The following is a 22,152-nucleotide window of genomic DNA, read 5'->3' as shown; positions in this document are numbered from 1 at the left end:
GCCAAATCAATTAAATATGCATTAATTGACAAATTAATCTGTTTTAAGCTGATTAATACACATTCACAAGTTTTAAAATGAGTAAACATATTAAAATGAATATGTGAAATGAACCAAAACAAATGTCTGAAAATTGTGAAAAAGGTTCCAAAATGGCCCAAAAACAAATTGAATACTTTTTCAGTGCACATCCCTAATACTTTTTTGTAGTTATTTCATCATTTACATTTAAATATCTAAGCTAAAATTTAAAGCAGGATATCTCCAGTAAGAAACAAAATAATTGAAAAATAATACCTGAGGCACTGAATCACACAATGCACAAAACACAAGCTGTACAAAATGAAGGGCATAATTGAAAGGGACGCCCAAGTTTTGCTGAAGACGTCCTCGCAAAACGTCCCGATGGAGGGGTGGAGAAACCCGTACTATTGAAACAAGATGGACGTCCATCTTTTGTTTCGATAATAGGGTCGGGGACGCCCAAATCTTGAAATTTAGGTTGTCCTTAGAGATGGTCATCCCTAGACTTGCTCGTTTCTGATTTTCAGCAATAATGGAAACAGAGGACGCCCATCTCAGAAACAACCAAATGCAAGCCCTTTGGTCATGGGAGGAGCCAGCATTCGTAGTGCACTGGTCCCCCTGACATGCCAGGCCACCAACCGGGCACCCTAGGGAGCACTGCAGTGAACTTCATAAATTGCTGCCAGAAACACAGCTCCCTTACCTTGTGTGCTGAGCCCCCCAAAACCCACTACCCACAACTGTACACCACTACCATAGTCCTTATGAGTGAAGGGGGGCATCTAGATGTGGGTACAGTGGGCTTGTGGTGGGTTTTGGAGGGCTCACATTTACCACCACAAGTGTAACAGGTAGGGGGGGATGGCCTGGGTCCACCTGCCTGAAGTGCACTGCACCCAATAAAACTGCTCCAGGGACCTACATACTGCTGTGATTGACCTAAGTATGACATTTGAGACTGGCATAGAGGCTGGCACAAAATATTTTTAAAGATTTCTTTTGAGGGGTGGGAGGGGGTTGGTGACCACTGAGGAAGTAAGGGGAGGTCATCCCTGATTCTCTCCGGTGGTCATCTGGTCAGTTCGGGCACCTTTTTGTGCCTTGGTCGTAAGAAAAACAGGACCAGGTAAAGTCGTCCAAGTACTCGTCAGGGATACCCTTTTTTTCCCATTATGGGTCGAGGATGTCCATGTGTTAGGCATGCCCAAGTCCCGCCTCCGACGCACCCCCATGAACTTTGGCCATCCCTGCAACGGAAAGCAGTTGGGTACGTCCAAAATCGGCTTCCGATTATACCGATTTGGACAACCCTGTGAGAAGGATGCCCATCTTCCGATTTGTGTTGAAAGATGGGCGTCCTTCTCGTTCGAAAAAAAAAAAGCCTGAATGTGGAAAGAGGCACAAATTTTATGTTACTTAAAAAAAATTCTATACTTTTCAGCCATGATACTACATAGCCTTCTCAAAAACATGGTCTACTCTATATTAAATTTTCTCTCGTGGTATTGTACAAGACACATTACTTGTTTAGAGGGAAATAAGGGAACGGTTCTGCTCACGTTGAGCTGGTTAGGTTTCTGGTGGTGCCTAAAGGATAGGACAGCCCAGCCAAGGTTTACCCTGGGATGGAAGTCCTGTCCCCAAATGAGCATTTTATTTCAAGCCTTCCTGTGGCGCTGGTTTGGTTTCCAGCTGTGCTTAAAGGAAAGGGATTATCTGTAGCTTGAAAGAAGAGGCACTATACAAGCTGTACCTTGATAAGGAAGTCCTGTCCTGGCTAGTGATGTCATCAGGCCTGCTGTGAGTGTTTATATTCAAGCCTTGCTGCAGTATAACCACAGACATGTGGCCGAAGGGGCACATGACTAAAAGGGAAGGTCCCCTTTGGTGCCATTTCAGGTTCTATTTTAGCTCTAAGTATTTTTTTTTAAAGTTATGGAGAAGAGGAAAAGAAAATCCAAAATACATTCAGCTACCTCTGAAGCACATTATACAAGCTTCAGAGGTGAGTGGATCAAATTAGGAAAGAGCAGTGATTTATTCTCCCACATCTGGAGCTTATTTAAACCCAATTGAAGACTCATTCACTTCCCCCTGGGTCTGAAACCCTACAGGTTGGGAAGGAGTTGGGATCTCAATACAATTTGATAGCTCGAGAGATTTCCTCTGCTTTCTTATCCACTATCCTTATCTTTACTTAATGTGCCACTGTTGGAAGCAGGATACTAGGCCAGATGGACCATTGGTCTGACCCAGTATGAGTATTCTTATGCTTTTATGTAAAATGCATTAAGTTTTGGGCTTAATGCACTATAAAACAGAATTTTAACATTCAGCTTGCTTGAAACTAATGCTGCATCGAGAAGGAACATCCCGGTATATTTAACTGCAGATTGTTTGTTAACATTCAGATTAATGCACGGTACCTACTCCAGGGTAACACAGAAGCACTTACCCCTGGAATCTATATAGCACACCTAGCGATCCGTGCTAAAATCCAAGCGTATTGTATAACAACGTGCATAACTTAATTGGTTTAACAAGCTAATTAGTGTTGATAACAAGCCTTAACAAGCCTTAACAAGCAATGAGCACTAATTGGCAATAATTAGAACTTATGCGCACAACTCATTAAGTGTATTCTGTAATGCAGTGTGCGTAACTTCTAATGTGCGCAGGCAAAAAAGGGGGTAGTTATGGAGAAATGGGCATTTCGTGGGTGTAACAAAATTTAAATGTGTAGTTATAGATTATGGCCCTCTGCGCCTAAATATACATACCGGGATTTATGCCACATTTTTGTTGGTGTAAATGAAGGTGCGTAGTTTTAGGCACTGGGATGTCAACTAAGTGTATTCTATATTCTGCGCTTAAATCTAGGTGCCACTTATAGAATACGCATAGTCGAAAATGTTTTCCGCACTAATTTTTTAGGCGCCATATATAGAATTTGGCCCTTAGTGCCTACTATTTAGAGCACAGTAAGGGTAACACGCTTAACGGTGAAGCTCCAGCTTATATGGATAATCTTATCCTCTTACCACCACGGAATTTGAGCAAATCATCCCGATCCTACTTACATCTTCACTATCCCCTCATGTAATGGCCTCAAGAATAAAACCAGCCATGCAGCTACCTTTCCCTACATCAGCGCCCGTTTGTGGAATAGTTTACCCAACACAGTAAAAGCTACCTCCGATCAACAAGCTTTCAGAATTTCATTGAAGACCGTTTTATTCAGGAAAGCTTACACTGCAGCCCCGCACTGCCTTAGTGTTTTCTGACCTGTTACTGTTTTGTGACCCTACTGTATTCCTTACCACCTTACTCTCTTCTCTCCCTCTGTCTCCCCCCACCTCTGCCTTGCCCTTCAAGTGTCTGTTTGTTTATTACTAGATTGAAGTGTCTTTGTATAATCCTGTTAGCCTTTTTGAACTAATGTAAGCCACATTGAGCCTGCCCATGGGCGGGAAAGTGTGGGATATAAATGCCATAAATAAATAAATAAATAAATAAATAAAAAGTTGGCTAACTTTTCCATGCCCACTCTCCGCCCAAGCCACATCCCCTGACGGAAGAATTCGGTAACACACGTTTTAATATGCAGAAACAGGCATGCTACTGCAAATCCCCTTAATGCAATCATGCGGTAGCCTGTTTGTGTTTGTTAAGTGCTTAATGCCCTTTAGTAAAAAGGCTCCTAAGATACTTAAAGCTTGTTTTTCTAAGAAAGAAACATCCAGAAAAGTTGTAATTTTTTTGTCCACAAAACAAACTTATTTCTACAGTTAAAACTTGAGGACTCATTTTCAAAGCACATGGACGTCTCAAAATGTCAAAAAAAAAAAAAAAAAGTCCATCTGCCAAAAACACCAAAATTGCAATTTTGGAACAGCAGAATTTTGACATCCTACAGTGCAGTTCATCCAAAAAGCAAAGGGGCATGTTGTGTGTAAGACTAGGGAGGGCCCAAAATTTGGATGTCCAACAACAATAATTGAATGGGAAGAAACTTCTAAGTCTAAAAAGGAAAATATTTTATTTAGACCTGTGTCAATCATGTCCAGGATACAAAAAGAGGCTCTGATTGAGCAGCTAACCACTGGGGGAGGGTAAGGCATGGCTGCAGTGGCGTACCAAGGGGGGGCGGTTAACATGGCTAATGCAAATGTGCTAGGTGATTATCATTTCCATGCCCATTCTCTGCCCACGACACACCCCCTCCCAAAAATATTACAACAAAATAGCTAACAAATGAGCTAGGTCGTACTAACAGGCAAAATACTGCAAAACACTGTTTTTCACGTGCTAATTGCACATTAGGGCTTAATACCCTTTAGAAAAGGGCTCCTTATAGAGCCAGGGTACTCAACCAGTCCTCCGGATACCCATAATGAATATTCATGAGATAGATCTGAATAGAATGGAAGTAGTGAATGCAAATTTATCTCATGTATTCATTGCAGGCATCCTGAATACCTGACTTGCTAGGTGTGTCCCGAGAACTGGATTGTGAACCCTGTTATAGAGGGAATTAAGGTATGGGCTGTGGTGATTAAAAAAATTAAGTCACTTGCTTGTACAAGTGGCTGTGTAAAGTCGACTGTGGTATTTGAAAATTTCAATAGGGATGAAATGAAGTATATGTTACTTCCTGCTCACCTTTGATACGAAGGAATGAAGTAGGGATGACCGATGAACACATGCTACCTGTATTCATTGTGCATATCAGAGGGGCGGCCTAGTGGTTAGAGCACCAGTCTTGACATCCAGAGGTGCCTGGTTCAAATCCCACTGCTGCTCCTTGTTATCTTAGGCAAGTCACCTAACCCTACATTGCCTCAGGTACAGGAAAATACCCATTGTATCTGAATGTAACTCACCTTGAGCTACTACTGAAAAAGGTGTGAGCAAAGCCCCCCAAAAATCTATCCACTGCTATCTTACTGCAATGTGTCACTGCCAGTAAGGAAGGGGGGTGGGGAGGGGAATTCTGCCTGACTACAAGATAAGGAGACAGCACTGAAGAGTCAATTTAAACAACTACTCACATCTTGTGCAAATATTCTCTCTCTTACTCTCTGATACTCTTCTTCTCTCTCTTCAATTGATTTACTTCGTCTGTCATCTCTAAATGGATGAATTCTATTTTGCTGAGCAGAAAGAAAATCAGGAGGGTTATACAAGTTGAGCTGTTAAAAACTACAGTTAAGTAACTGTCAGCTGAGAATAATGAATGTTCACTTAAAACAAATGAAGCATGAAAATCAGAGCTTTCCTTCATTCTTAAAGAGGCATAGGAAGCACTATGTTATGCCATGGGTGTACCTTAGGGACTAAGGGTGAGAATGCTCTCGGATCAATTGAGCCATCACGGTTTTGCGGATCAGCGATGGAGTCCATCTGCTTGTGCTGTCACCTGTCAGGGCAACCAATTTTCTCCCTCTTCCATCTCAGGGATAGGACTGAGCTCAGTAAATTGCCACTATTTGGAGAAGTGGGATGGGAATACTATTTTTAAAAGGAGAGGAATGCAAATTTAAAAGAACCCGGAAAAAAAAAGCCAGTGGCCAGAAATTTGTTTTCTTTTTTCCTAAGTATTTATGACATGCTTACAAACCTACAGAAAAATATAATTTAATTAAATGGAGAAAAGAAAAATGTAGCCAGAAAGTAGAAATGCCAGTTACAGGAAATGTTACATTATCCTGATTGATTTTGGAAAGAGGTAGAGGTAGAGGAGAACAGAGAAAGTAAAAGAAAAAGCACTGGAAAACACTCCTTGTGACATTGGGCAAGTCACTTAACCTTCCAATGCCTCAGGTACAATTTAGATTGTGACCCCTCCAGGGACAGGAAATTATCTACTGCATTTGAATGTAATTGGCTTGAACTACTACTGAAAAGGTAGGAATTAAATCCAAATCCCTGTCCCCTTCCCATTCCTTTTAAGATTCACCAATTCCTCAGTGCCTGCTGTTTAGAAAATCCTGCAACCCTAGATTTCTGTGGCCAGGCCTGTCTGTTTTCTGAAGAAAAAAAAAAAAGCTGAATTCATAATTGAATACACTGCATGCTTTCTTGGACTGCTGGTGTGATGCAATGTCAGCTGTCATACCCAAGAATAACTCAATGCCAGTACGAAATTCTGAAAATGAAAGCCACTTCCAATTCTACAAAGGAAAGTGTCAGTCTATAGCTCAGCCAGTGTCCAGTCATTAATGACGAAAATATAAGCTTCACAATAGGCCATGAACAAGACCAACAGATTAAAGGAGGCATGAGAGACTTTAAGCAGACCACGGATTCTCAAGCCGCTTTGTTTACGGTTGCCCAGCTGTATGCTATTCAGAGTAGTCTAGCAAAAGACCAAAAAGGAGAAAAAAAAACCAAATGAAAAAGAAGTAGGGATGGGCTAATCAAAAGTAAATAAATAAAAAGAAACCTAAGAGTCAAGGAATGACAAACCCAAAGTTTATTAGAGCAAAAACTAGAACGTTTGGTTTTTCACACTAACTCTTCTTGGGGCGTTTAGCAAAGATAGCAATCACATAGATGTTTTCCTCTTTGAGGATTATGTAACCCTAACAACAGATATTTGTAAGTAATAGTAGTAGTAGTAGTGGTTAGAACTATTCCGATTGTTGTGACTCCTGATGCTCGTGGTTGTTCCGAAACACAAGACCATGTTGAGTTGTTCTTCTGAACTTCCACTATTTAGGGGAATTGTTTTTACACAGATCTGATAGTCTAGTTCAGGGCTACTCAGTTCCAGTCCTCGAGGTCCACAGGCAGGCTAGGTTTTCAGGATATCCACAATGAATATGCGTGAGACAGGTAGATTTGCCTACCAAGGAGGGAGTGCATGACAATCTCATGTATATTTATTGTGGATATCCTGAAAACTTGGCCTGCCTGTGGACCTTGAGGACTGGAATTGAGTAGCCCTGGTCTAGTTTTTATTATAATAAGCTTTGTGTTTGTAATTCCTCGAGTCCTAGGTTAATTTTTACTTATTTCTTTATTTTTTATTGGTCCTCCCCTGTTTTTTTGTTTTTATTCAGAACAGTCTACCACAATTCCAGCTTTAATTGGCTTAGGAATAACCTTTTATACAGTTAATTCTACAAACCTTTAGGGATTGATATTTAGAGAAATTTAACCAGCTGGAGAGGCTCCTAGCCAGTAAAATTCACTTGTGCAGGTCTATCCACCAGTATTCAGTGTCACTTAACTGGATAATTTACCATAAATATCAAAGTCCTTACTCTTCCTACAATCCAAAACCTCTTTCTTATGTACACTTTGTGCAGGAGGAAAAGACTAAGCTATAAATTCTTGCAATCTGCTTTCACTGATGTCTTAACATATATTGCAGAACTGTTGTAAGCAACATCATTAGTCTAAAACCCTCCTTCCTTCCTTTTTTTTATTCATATATATATTTTTTTTCTAGTTTATGTTTAAAATGTACATAATATTTGCTGGCGTTTCTTAATAGCACTCAGTTTGGTATTCCCAAATTAGTAACAATGCTACTTAGCTTTAAACTGGCATTGCTCACTCTACGGAGCTTCTCCATTTCACTGCTTGTAGCTCAGTCAGGAGCTGCCAGGTTTTTTCCTACCTCTCTGCAGTAGGAGAAAGGTAGCAAAAACCTGGCAGCTCCTGACTAAGCTACAAGTAGTGAAACGGAGAAGCTCCATAGAGTGAGTAATGCCAGTTTAAAGCTAAGTAGCATTGTTACTAATTTGGGAATACCAAACTCAGCACTAACCCCCCTCCCCTCCTTTTTTTCCCTGGAGGAGATATTATAAATTCTATCTGTTGTCATTTTTTCTCCCTACTGTGTTGTACTTAGCCCCAGCCCTACTGGTTTTTAATATCTTGTAAAGCGCTAAGCAGTTTATTTAATTGGTGGTATATCAAATAAAAACTGTCCTTGAACCTCTAACAGCCTAAACCGAAACCGATTATGTTGTGGGCATAAGGTAACTGGACAAATTGGACTGCAAAAAACACACTCCTATTGTCTGGTTTCACCTATCTGATTAAGGGCTGAATAGAGGCCTTAACTGGCTAAGTGTGGCCATCCGCACATACCTGGATCTTTAATATGTGTGTCTGGATATGGCCTAGCATTGGATACTGGGGCATAAAACCAGTGGTGGATAAAAAAGCATTCACCATCGCCAGTTGAATATTTACCTTTTTCTGCCTAAAGGATGTGTATGTTAGTAATTCCTTTAGTATATGCGGTGAGGGTGGGGGGTGTATATTCTTTCACATCAGATCTATCCTATTTTACTCATTTCTGATATTTATTCCATCCTGAAATATTTTTAACACTACATGTCACTTTAATTCAGGAGGGGGTGCCATGTTCTCTTGACTTCGTTTACTATTGTCTCAGGGCCAGTCTTAGCAATTGCAGGGCCCTGTGCAGACCAATTAAGTGGGCCCCCCCTCCCGCCTGCCACCATAAGCCATAATTTATCAGATTTTAAAAGGAGGTCTAGAGCTCTCGGAATCCCACCTCACACTATACCTTAATTTGCATCTATATTTCAATACAGATCATCAGGCAGCGGCAGCGATTTTCATATCCTATAAGCGGCAATGCCCAGAGCCTCCTCACTGCTGCATCCTGCCCTTGCGGAAGCAGGAAGTGACATCCAAAGGGGGTGGGATGCAGCAGCGAGGCGGCTCTGGGCTTGGCAGCTTACGGGATATGAAAATCACTACCTCTGCCTGATGTTCTCTACTGAAATGTGGATGCACATTAAGGTCCGGAGCAGGGAGGTGTTCCGAGACAGAAGGACAGACGTGCCGCCAGAGATGTGGGGCCCCTAGGAGTGCGGGGCCCTGTGCGACCGCCCGTGTTGCCCCTGCCTAAGACTGACCCTGCTTTATCTTGCATCTTAGCTACTGCCCATTCCATTTACCTAATTTGCCAAACCTTATTTTTGTAATCAAGTAGCAAATGGGATATTTATAATAGAGGGTATTGGCTGCTATCTAGCTGTAGAACTGTTTGTATTTGTCACGGCATTGTTATGTGTATGTTTAAATATAAATAAAATAAAAAAAGGAGAGAGAAAGAAATAGTTTGCTGTCACCATCGTGGTCCTCTGGGTGAAAATCCCCTTTAGGGGACGAGTACTACATCAAATACAGACCTCACCTTATCTTCAGGGGAAGAAATGTTATAAAATATTTGACAGACACTTGGAAAAAACAGATTCACTGAAATAGCAGCATAATTGTCATCTCTAACGTAAAAGTAGCATTAAGCCCCTCTGCTATTCTATTTGCTCTAGTGCTTGCTATTTTCTTTTCTGAATTAACAGGAAAGGACTGTGCTTAAGACCTTATCAAATTATGAAATTATGGAAATTGCAGTTATTCTGGTCTGCACCACTAATAGTGCTGGCCTCTTTGAGGATCAACATTTTGCCAGCAAGAAGGAAGTTGGTACCTTTTCAATTTGTTGCACCCATCAGCTGTTCTGCGCTTGCCTATTTCCTTCTCCCTCTGATCTGCTGTTTTTATGTCATATCCTCTCCACTGATTGGCTGTTTCTGTGCCTGAACTCTGTCCCCATCACCTGATCACCAAGATGTTTCTCTGCTATTGTGCTGCCCCCTTCCTGCTATCACTGGATTCTGTGCCAGTTCCACCCTTCTCCTATCAGCTGTTTCTGTGCCAGTATGCCTACGGTGCCTCGTAATCACCTCAACCCTCATGCTCACTGGATTCTCTGCCAGTTTCACCCCTACCACAGTCACTGGTACTTTGTTAACATATTCCCTATTCCCAACAGTAATATTTTGTGTTGGCTTCTTTATGACTTTCACCACACTATGCTTCTAAGCTCATTAATAGTTTCTATGCTGGCTTTTCCCACCCCTCCTCAAATTAGTGTTTCTGAGTTGACTCATTCCTTCATTCTTCCAGTATCGGACATTCTAATTTGTTCCCACTCCACCTTCCCTTCAGTTGAGATGTTCTCTCCTTTCACTCCTCTTCACGTTGATCCTATCTCCAAGCCTGCCGATCCCCCGTTTGGGCCTGCTGGCTCCTTCCTTCCCTGGCACAACTACTGATGTTTACAGACTGTTGCTAATAAAGTCCAGTATTTTACTATTTTACAGTATTTTGTCTATTTGGTATCATGTCTAAATGTTGGAAGTTAATCCTGCAATTTAAGCAGGGCATCTTGTTCTACTATTGTAAGCTTCTTCTAAAACCAATACTAATGAGGTGTGCACGTATGTCTATACCTTAGTATATCACTGTATCATGTCATACAAAGCTGACTAAAATCCATTGGTTTGATATATTCTGCATCCAACATAGAGAAATGGGAAAAAAAAAGTCGTTAGCAATTACAGTTTAAAAAATGCCACGGATCAATCATAATGAACTAGCCTGCACAGATTCTGTATAGTGTCGCTTTTAGGAATTTTCATTTTGCATCATAAACTGAAAGGGTTTAAAAAAACCAATTTCACTAGCACACAGAACACAGAAATGTGCAGAGTAAATGTCTATTTTCAGGGCAATTCTATCTCTGGGCATGTGCTGAGTGGTATCTTAATTGGCACTTACGTGTGTGAGAATTCTTAGCGTTATTCTATAAGGGAACGTGTAAGTGCTGTACCCCCAAATACTATAAATGGTGCGCAAATTTACACCTGCAAAATTGCACACTATCTTGAGATGCGTGCACAACTAAACTGGCTAATGAGGTGCCATCAATTATTGGCAACAATTTGGATTTGTGCACACAATTCTATAAAGATCTGTTTGCAATTCTTATAGCTTGCAACTCAAAACAGAGCGGGGCCATGGGAGGGGTAGGGGCAGGTCAGGGCGTTCACTAAAGATGTAAGCAGTATTACTGAATACTGGGGATCTGCATCTAACTTACACGCCAGGACTGACACCAGATTTCAGTTGGTGTAAATCCTCGCACCCAAAGTACGGCTTGAAAATAAGCTCTAAGGGGCCCTTTGACTAAGCTGAGGTAAAAGGCGTCCTGCATGTTTTTTTGATACGTGCCGAGGCCCCATTTTACCGCAGTGGGTAAAAGGCTGTTTGTTCATGCGGTAAGTGAACCACTTGCCGCACAGCCATTTTGGGGGAGCACTTACCGCCACTCATTGAGGTGACGCTAAGGGCTCTTGCACTAATCTGGCAGTAACCGGGCAGCAATTCCCACCAGGTGAGCTCCGGTACTACAAAATAGAAAATATGGTGCGTGCTGGAGGTGGGTAGCCCAGCAGTTACAGATTGGCACATGGCAAACCCATTGTTGCATGCTTATCCTTTAGTAAAAGGACCCCTTAGTGCTGTTCTATAAACGGCACAGTTTATAGAATAGTGTCCCACATGGATTTTTTTCAGTGCCCAAATTTGGGTGCCATTTACTAGAGTGTAATTGCAAGGTGAGCGTACACGTGTGTGATGCAGGGACTGGACATGGGCATCTCTCCTACTTACATGGGCATCTTACAGAATCCTCTAAGTTGTGCGCACTTGGGCACATCAATTTATGACAGCCATGACCTGGCATAAGTGGGTGCGCCTGAACTTAGACACATCGATATCAATTTACACTTGCTGTCAAGATGCCATTACAGAATTGGAGCTCAGCGTGCGGCATCAAGCGTGCGGCACCTTCCTTGGGGTACCAAGTTATAGAATTGCCCCCCTTTGTGTTTGATGGTAGGTTTTTGATTTTTAAAAAAAGATGTCTCGATGAAGTTAACGACTATCATCCCATTTTAGATCCAATGTTCCCGCTTTGCCCTCAGTAATGCAGTGTTAGGTCACACTCAGCACAGAAATAGGGGGAAGAGAACACAGTTCATGTACATGCAGAACAAGCACACCAGAAATTCAGTAAACAGCAAAACAAGGAAGGAAAGTGAAAGCTGGAGAAATATTCTTCTTTTTTTTTGTTGGGAGATTGGTTTATAACCAGATCCCAAACAAAACAGGCTCCGAAAACAAACAATTTGTTTTTTTTGATTGGATTATTTTAATGCTTCGTTACTTATATAGCAAGACCAGTTTGTGTGCTGCTGAAGTAGGAATAAAACAGAAGCTGTCTGGACTGTAAGAAATGCCAGACTGACACACAAAATTGAAAATGCAAACAAAAAGCCCTCCAGCAGCTTCAGCCTTTCAAAATCCAACCCCCTCCTTCAACATGCAGTTAGTACTGCCAAGCAATGACTCATGCATCCCACATATCGCCACCGTTAAAGCCACCACAATTAAAACTTCAAGGCTAATCACTGTGTGCCACGGGGTGCGGGGGAAGCAGGGGAGCACAGTAAAAGAACAATAACATCAGTCAGCCCACCTTCAAAACAGACCAGATTTCAGCAGCTGGCGGATTGAGAACCAACCTGATTGTCTTCTTTATCAATACTAGAGTTATCTCGCTTCAAGATAAACCGCTTCTGGGATTCTTCACCTTTTTCATCTTTTAAATGTTCACAAAACCTTTGCTCTGGTCTGCCAGCAAAGTAAAACATATCAATAAAAATTGTGTGGGCGTTTTGTTTTTTCTATTATTTAATCTTCAGAGCTTGCTTGCTTTGTTGTTTAAGAGAAGTATTTAAGTGCAAAATTAGCCTGCATTTTACTTGTTTATTTTTTAAAAATCACGGTAGTTACCTGAATTTTTGTCAAGCTATTACTTTTGATCTTTAAAGACATGGAAGTGGATTTCAAAAAGGATGTACAAATCGGAACCGAGACATCCAGGTTGGGACTTCTCATTTTCCACTAGTATTTTAGAAAAGGACCTGCTGACATAGAGATTGTTCCAAAATACATGGTGAAATGGACTTTTAGGCACTAGATACAAGCAGCAGGAGAATCCATTTTAAATCACAGACATCTATAATGTCAGCAGGTCAACAAGGGCGCATCCCCGTTTATGCTACAAAATGGCAACAAACATTTTTGTAGGAAAAACCAACATAAAAAAGGAAATATAAAAAAACTTACTAAAGGAAAACGCAAATCAAAAAGCAAAAATAAACCTTTCTTCAAGGATATCCAGCATTGAAATGAACATTGGGTTCCTTGAAACAGCAATTGAGAAACGTGGTCCATATTGGGACCCAAAAGACTGCATTTTAAATAAGTTAAGTATTTCACACTTTAATTTATAAAGTACACAATATGTGGTGGCACAAAAAAATTATAGTGAAATGTGCAATTCTTAGATGCCTGTGGACGTAAGTTAACGTCAGTTGGCCTATGACAGTTCCTTTGAGAGCATATGAGCACATTTTCAAAAAAAATTCTAAAAATATTTTGAGTGCATTTTTTCTATATATTTTTTTTTTGTATTAACAAACAATTTTGTGCCAGAACATAAATGTTTGTGCTTGCCATTTTAGAAACATGAATGTTTGCTCCAAAGATCAGACATCCTTTGCCAGTTTTACTTTTGGAAGTGGGGGAAGGGAAGACATCATCCAGTGAGGAATTAAAGGGGTAACTCCCCTAATCCATCAAGTGGAGAATTGTTCAATAGGAGTGTTTTTCTGATGTCTCAGGTACCAGGTGTAAATCCTAATGCTTATCTTTTTGAACAGAACCACAAACTCTCATTCTAAAATGGAGAATATGCGTTTACCTTTTATGCCCACCCAAGTCCCCAGAACATGCCTCTTGTCATATGCATGTTTTAGAGTATAGACTTGTGTATCCCAGCTTAACTGGGTTTAAAAGTTTAAACATAAACCTCTAAGAGGGGAAGTTATCAAGATGCATTAGAGCTTTAAGTCACATTATTACCCATTAACACAACTAATGCAACTTGTGCTGCCCTAACATGGTCATATTTGTTACTGCGGGTTACACAGAAATGAGATGCAAAACATGCAAATCTATGTAAAGCAGCTCATTGCTACGTAAACTCTATAATGCAACTTGCAGGAAACACCGGGTGCCCACTGCAAGTCGCCCTATTGCCCTTCAATTATAGAGTTATTTTACTGCCCAGGCCAGGGCCCAATGCTTCTGGGCTGTCTCTTAAAGGGGACGCACCTAATCTCTAATCCCCTGTGTGGACCTCCCTATCAAGATGCCTCCCAATAGTTCTTGAATACCTCTCCAGGTATAACACCCTACCCCAAAGGATGTCCCTCAGGTCTTGCTAGACTCCCACACCTCCCATGACCCTCTCTCACCCGTATTTGTATATTTCCATGGTGCTCTAGGGGACAGATAGGCATGATCCCCAATTGCTCCTGTCCTTCCGATGCCGACATCCAAAATGGCACCAGCAATCCCTAATGCTAGACTTGTGGTATAAGGTACTACTGCTAGGGATTGCCAGTGTTATTTATATCCTGGCACCAGCAGGGAAGGAATGACTGCTGCCAGACCACCATGGAAATGTAAAGGTATAGGTAAGGGTGAGTGATGGAGGAGTGCGTGGGTCTTGCTAGACCTGGGTTGAATGTTGGACCCGGGGGAAATATTGGGGGTGCTATTGGGGGACACACAGGGGACTAGGACCTAGATTGTAAGCTCTGTCGAGCAGGGACTGTCTCTTCATGATCAAGTGTACAGCGCTGTATACGTCTAGTAGCGCTATAGAAATGATAAGTAATAGCAGAAGTAGGTGCTGCTCCTTTAAGAGATGGCCCAGACCTTGGCTTGGCAGTCCATTGCTCCTGGGCCATGGACTACTGCTTCTTGCACTGTTTGTCCACTACCACAGGAGTCAACAATCTGTTGTGGAGAGATATTGCAGGTTGTCGATTCCCATGGTAAATGAAGATGCGGTAAAAGCATGCCTTTTCCCCACACCTTGATAACTTCTCCCCTAAATGCCAGTTTATGCATGTCAAAAACCCAAATAATGCTTCTAAAATAAGCACCTATATTTGTATATTGGAGGAAGGGCAAAGCATTGCTACTTTCTATCCATAGTATTTTTCTTTGTTTTCTTGCCTACCAGCACTTGACTAACCAGTCCCAATAAAGCCTGATCAATCTTAAAAAGGAGAATATTGAATGAAATCTTATGATGTCTAAGTTGGATTTTGGACATTTTGCGTTAAAGGTCTCAAATCCAAATTGGAAATATGACCATTTTTGAAACTGCAAAACGTATATCATCTTTTTAATTCGAAAATGGCCACATGCTCTGTGCGTTAATCTTTTTGATCCATATTTGGAAAAAAACCCTATATATGTGGAAAACATAGAAAATCAAGCCATTGGGATGTAGGAGGAGCCAGTATTCTTAGTAGACTGGCCACACAGACATCCCAGGAGAGCAATGGGGCACCCTAGGGGGCACTGCTGTGAACTTCATATAGAAGCTCCCAGGTACACATCTCACTGTTATTCCCTTATCTTATCTGCTGAGCCCTCTAAAACCCACCCAAAAGCCCCAACTGTACACCACTACAATAGCTCTTATGGGTGAAGAGGTCACCTATATGTGGTTACAGTAGGGTTTTGACGAGTTATGGAGGGCTCACATATTCCACCACAAGTGTAACAGGTAGAGTGGGATATGGACCTGTGTCCCCTCTATCTACAGTGCACTGCACTGACCACTATTTATTTTATTTTTATTACATTTGTACCCTGCACTTTCCCCACTCATGGCAGGCTCAATGCGGCTTACATGGGGCAATGGAGGGTTAAGTGACTTGCCCAGAGTCATAAGGAGCTGCCTGTGCCTGAAGTGGGAATCAAACTCAGTTCCTCAGTTCTCCAGGGCCAAAGTCCACCACCCTAACCACTAGGCCACTCCTCCATCTATACTACTCCAGGCAGTGGCGTAGGAAGGGGGGGCGGTGGGGCGGTCTGCCCCGGGTGCACGCCACTGGGGGGTGTCGGTACCTCGCTGGTTCCTTGCTCTCTCTGCCCCGGAACAGGTTACTTCCTGTTCCGGGGCAGAGAGAGCAAGGAACCAGCGAGGCGCCGACACCCCCCAGCGGTGTGCACTCGGTGGATTGGCTCTCCCGCCCGCCCCTCACCGCCTTCCAGCAGGTATGTTCTCGGGGGGGGGGGGGGGGGGTTGCGCTCCAGAGGGGGGAGGGTGCGTCGCGCTCCGGAAGGGGGGAGGGTGCGTCGCGCTGCACCCGGGGGGAGGGGTGCGCAGCGGCGACCCGCCCCGAGTGTCAGCTGCCCTCGCAACGCCACTGACTCCAGGGACCTGCACACTGCTCTAATAGACCTGACTATAACATTGGCAGCTGTCATAGAGGCTGATAAGTACTATTTGTATTCACATCTTTGGGGAGTCATCCCTGATTCCCTCCAGTGGTCAAATGGTCATTTAGGGCACCTTTTTGTGCCGTATTTGTTCTAAAAGCAGGTCTAGACCAAAATGTTGAAGTTTTAGCCCTAGACATTTTGTTCCATTATGGCTGTAAAACATCCAAATGTTAGGAACACCCTAGTCCCACCCCAAACCCACCCTCAACATGTCCCTGACAGGCCCCCTTATGATTTGGACACACCGCAGACAAATTGCATAGATAAATGTCTGCAAAACAGGTTTTCAAAATATCAATTTGGACATATTGAGAATAAATTTATCCAAATACTGCTTTATGAAACTTTTTGGATGTTTTTCTCTTTTGAAAATGAGCCCCTTAGTATACCACCTAGTTAAATGGGAGACCAATGGTATTTTGTTTAAACTAATAACTATCAGGTAGAAAGCATAAATAAATACAAAATATGCCTGAGGAGTGGAGGAGTGGCCTAATGATTAGTGCAGCTGGGTTGTGGACCTGGGGAATTGGGTTCAATTCCTGCTGCAGCTTGATCCCCAAACTATTATGGGACACCTAAGTATGCCCCGCGGTAGTGCTTTTTTACCCAGAAGTTATCACAAGTTAATGCTTACCGCAGCATAGTAAAAGGGCCCCTGAATGTTGTGCAATAGTAATACGTTAAGTATGTTGACTAAAAAACTACATTAAATTTCTCATTGAAATTCAAACCAGTTGCTGAGAAAATGGCAAAAAATCTCTAGGGGGTTCTTTTTTCTTGTATCACCCTGTAGATTTCTTTGGGGGTGAAATTTAGGTGCAGCACGAATGGAGTCATGAATTATGAGCCTTGTTTATAAAAATACTCACATAGGCACATCTATTTACACCTGCTTTTGAGCAGGTGCAAATGTATCCAAGTTCATTTTACCTGTGACTACTACAGGTTTTGTGCTGCTATTTTAAAGACACCTATGTGTCTTTATAAAACTGGGCCACAATAGGGACCAGATTCTATATTTCAGTGCCAAAAGAAAAAAAATACTCCGTGCTTTTCTACAGTTAGGCACAGTATATAGAATACACGTAGCACTCATCCCCACAACTAAAATTTAGGTGAAACCATTTATGCCAAGTAAAACCTAGTGTAACTCACACACAGATTAGACATATTCTATAACAGTAGGTGTTTTTTTTTTTTGAGAACAGCCATGACCCACCAATGCCTTTCCAATGGACACACCTCATTTTGAGAATATGCTTAGAAAGTTGTGTGCATAAATTCTAATTAGTACCAATTAGAACTGATAATTGCTTGCACCAATTATCATCACCAATTAGCTTGTTAATTAAGTTGCACACACAATTTGGCCAAACTGCCAAATTTGTGTACACAACATTAGTCGCCATAAACAGAATCCGAGCCTAGGTACCTAATTGGCAGATGTACTTGTCTGTGGTTTCAGTTTAGCCACAATTTCCACAGGATTGTGTTGGTATTTTATAAAGAAAATAGACCACAAATTAGGACTTTCTTGCTCTGTCAATCTAGGTGGCTTGTTATAAAATTACTCTTAATACACATGGCGTTTAACTTTGTTCACATGGTAGAACCTGACAACTTTCACTTGCAGAATAGAATTTCAAAACATGTGTTGTGGAGCAATGCATTTGACCATTATCTGGACAGCCTGAATTTAGTTTACAATGACAGATACATTAACTCAAAAGTGTAAAGTTTTGCAGCATTGCAAAAGATTTTCTCTGATATTGGTACATTATTAGATTTTTCATATCACATTATGCCCATCTTGAGTGGACCACTTATTATTAATATACAAAAATCTCACTGTTTACCTAGAGGATCTTTCAACTCAGTTAATCAGACTCTGCAGCAGTGGGTATGTTACGAGTGAACCTGGGTGAGCCCAGGCCTGCCCATTCTTGGTTCAGACCTATCCAGCAGTAGTGCCTCACTCCTCTCTCTCCCTCTCCTCCAACAGCAGCCTGGCATCTGCCCCTGTCTCCAAATTCCCTGTTGTTCCCTGGTGTACTTCTGAGGCATCACCAGCACCAGAAGCGATTCATTTTTGCTGCCTGAACTGGCACTGCAGGTGTCACAACTGTCAGGAATGGTGAGCCCTTGGACCAAAGCCGGAGTTTTGGCAGACAAATCACCTGGTTTGGCACAGGCAGGAATCAGAACAGATTGGAATAGGATAAACTGACTCAACAAGGCAGGACAGAGGTAACTAAACATAATGGACAACACGAGAACCAGATCCAGACAAGGCAAGGAAAAGAAGGCAAAGGGCCAGAACTGGAACCCAGACAGGACAAGGCAAGCCTCAGAACTGGATTAAAACTGGGACTGAGACCCAGAAATGCAAGACAAGACAAAACACGGAAATAGATCAAAACTGGGTCCAGAAAAGGTCAGACAAGGACAAGGCAAGGACTGGATCTGGACAGGACTAGACTTAAAGAGATTAGACAAAGCACAACTAGACAGGCAAGACAAGGTAGGAGCTAGGCAACAAGAATAACAGAAGCAAGTCAATAAACAAGGTAGGGACAGGATTCAAGATTCTCGAACAGACTTGGCTGGAACAGGAATCAGGATTCTCAAACAGGATTCAGGATTCTCGAACAGGCTTGGCTGGAACAGGATTCAGGATTCTCACACAGGCTTGGCTGGAACAGGATTCAGGATTCTCAAACAGGCTTGACTGGAACAGGATTCAGGAATGGGCTTGGCTTGGCCGGAACAGGATTCTGGAATGGGCTTTGCTGGATCAGGCTTCCGGAATCAGCTGGGCTTGGCTTGGCTGGATCAGGCTTCCGGAATCAGCTGGGCTTGGCTTGGCTGGAGCAGGATTCTAGAACAAGATTCTGGAACTGGCTTGGCTTGGCTGGAACAGGATTCTGGAACAGACTTGGCTTGGCTGGAACAGGATACTGGAACAGACTTGGCTTGGCTGGAACAGGATACTGAAAGGGATTTGGCTTAGCAGGGAACTGGGACAGACCTAACTCAAACATACAGCAGGAGCAGAACCTGGCTCAAACACACAACAGGAAAAGAACTTGTCAGAAACAGAGCTCAAGAGCCAGGAAGCAAACATAGCAGGCAAAGGATTAAACAGACTAAGGGAAGACAAACAAAGAAGCAATGTGCTTACCAGCACCCACAGCTGGATAGCAGTGAAATAATCAGGTATGATGCTGGCTAATACAGACTCAGAATAAACAGACAAGAACAACACACACAGGAAACAGAACGGGGAATACAGAAACAGAGCTTGACTAAACATAGAGCTTAACTATAGCAAGAGTCAAAAGCAGGGCTAGACTAAAAGCAGGAGCCAAGGGTACAGTCAAACAGATACAGACACCAAGGGGAGGATGTGGCTCTACAGCCAGGCTGTCAGGAAACAAGGTTTAAAAGCAAACTCACAGAAACAAAGGAAAGCATTGAAACACAAGACTCAGAGAAAACAGCACAGACCTTCAGGAGCAAAACACTCAGGAACAAAGCCAAGCATGGATATGATCTAAACAGGTAACACAAGATTAAGAGACCTCTTGCAAAGGCAAACATAGAAAAGCTCCCTGGGTCCTTATAAAGAAGTAGGCTGATGATGTCAGAAGTAGGAAATGAAACAGAAGCAGGGAGACCAAAGCGAGGCTTGGCTAACAAGAAGAAGAACAACAACAGGAAATGAAGCAGAAACAGGGAGACCAAAGCAAGGCTTGGCTTACAGGAAGAATAACAATAGGGAAAAAGGCAGACTGAGAGGTCACAGAGCTAGATACAGAGAAACAGTAGGTCTGAACATAAGGACACGGACACAACCATGACAGCAGGCTTTCCACTCAGCTTTATGCAACACATTTCTGCTGTTATAAAACACTCCTTCTACAAATTATGCATGATTCAATCAATCCGCTCATTATTGCAATCTTCAGCCTTGAACATACTTATCCACCCACTCATTCTGAGCTAGTTGGACTATTGTAATGCCTTATACCAAGGGATTATGGTAAAAGATTGCAGACGCCTACAGGTTACACAAAATACCGCCATCACGCTTATTACTGGACATCGTAAATATGATCATGTCATCCCACTACTCAATACAGCTCACTGGCTCCCAATTTCTCAGTGGGTTATCTTTAAAATATTACTATTAGTCTTCAAACTTTATCACTCTGGAGAGCCCTCCTACCTTGCCAGATTTCTGACTCCATACTGCCCCTCCAGAGCACTTCAATCTACAAATCAAAATAGACTCAACATTCCTTCCCTTAGTAGTGCTGGATAACACATAGTGTGATGTTCTTAGTACAAGGTCCTACACTTTCAATGAGATTGAAGGGGGGCAGACTCAAGAAGAATGTTAGGAAGTATTTTTTCATGGAGAGGGTGGTGGATGCTTGGAATACCCTCCCGCGGGAGGTGGTGGAGATGAAAACGGTAACGGAATTCAAACATGCGTGGGATAAACATAAAGGAATCCTGTGCAGAAGGAAGGGATCCTCAGGAGCTCAGCCTAGAATGGGTGGCAGAGCTGGTGGTTGGGAGGCGGGGCTAGTGCTGGGCAGACATATACGGTCTGTGCTGGGGCTGGTGGTTGGGCGGCAAGGATAGTGCTGGGTAGACTTATACGGTCTGTGCCAGAGCCGGTGGTGGGAGGCAGGGATAGTGCTGGGCAGACTTATACGGTCTGTGCCAGAGCTGCTGGTGGGAGGCGGGACTGGTAGTTGGGAGGCGAGGATAGTGCTGGGCAGACTTATAGGGTCTGTGCCAGAGCTGGTGGTTGGGAGGTGGGGTTGGTGGTTGGGAGCCGGGGATAGGGCTGGCCAGACTTATACGGTCTGTGCACTGAAGAGGACAGTACAAATAAAAAAGTAGCACATATGAATTTATCTTCTTGGGCAGACTGGATGGACCGTGCAGGTCTTTTTCTGCCGTCATCTACTATGTTTACTTTGGAATATGCTCCCTGCACATCTTAAACTACAGACATCCCTCCCAAAGTACAAAGCTGATCTCAAAATGTATTTGTTTTTGGATGTGTTTACTTGATCTCCTTATTTATTTATTTTTTTGGCCTGACCGGATATGAGACTCAATGCATGACAGTATACTTCTACTGTGCCTCCCCCTCCCAATTACTATTCCATCTTTATTGTAATTCCGCCCCAGTTCCCTCACTGTCTCTTTGTTAGAGCTACACTTTCTCCCCTTTGTTTTTAGACATCTTTTTGTTGGATGGGATAGAAAATGTTGTAACAAACTTGGAAACATGGTTGATGTCACTTCCTGTTTCTTCACATGTTGAGGGACCAGGGACAGAGCGAGTGAGAGGGAGAGATGCTAGATGTGGAGACATAAGAGAAGGTTAAAAAAAATCCCAAACAAACTGTATTTTATATATTTACTGAGTGTGTGGGTGGGTGGGGGGGGGGGGGGGGGGGAGAGATTCTAATCTACAGATGGGGGATTTGGAATGGCCTACCCATTAATTCTGGGCCCACCTAGAATAGCAGGTCTGGCTATGCCACTGCTCCAGCAGCAATAGTAAATGTACAGTATAGGAATGCTTTTAATTGCTTCCTGAGTAAATATTTTGAGTCAATCTATTTCCACATTTGTTTAAACATTGTCACTGGCTAAATTAGACCCAGATATTCAGTGCTGGGTCCTATCCTGTCACTGTCATTGAATATCTAGATCTTCAGTGGTAACCAGACTTATGCAGGTACTGCTTATATTCAATACCATTCCCACATAACTAACCAGGCAAAGTTAGGATTACCTTTTGTATAATCTTACATGACAGTTAGCTTT

General features: G+C 42.5%; 1 protein-coding gene across 1 annotated transcript in view; it reads right to left on the bottom strand.

The window, feature by feature from the left end:
• Nucleotides 1-22,152, bottom strand: part of ARPP21 (cAMP regulated phosphoprotein 21) — a 419,327-nt gene that overhangs the window by 284,905 nt on the left and 112,270 nt on the right. Inside the window, exon 9 of the mRNA XM_030203507.1 lies at nt 12,447-12,555. Within this exon, the coding sequence (XP_030059367.1) occupies nt 12,447-12,555 (109 nt within the window). The remainder of the gene's footprint in view (nt 1-12,446; nt 12,556-22,152) is intronic.

This window comes from Microcaecilia unicolor, chromosome 1, assembly GCF_901765095.1.
Source record: "Microcaecilia unicolor chromosome 1, aMicUni1.1, whole genome shotgun sequence".
Classification (NCBI taxonomy): Eukaryota; Metazoa; Chordata; class Amphibia; order Gymnophiona; family Siphonopidae; genus Microcaecilia; species Microcaecilia unicolor.
This window is presented reverse-complemented; position numbering and strand designations above follow the sequence as displayed.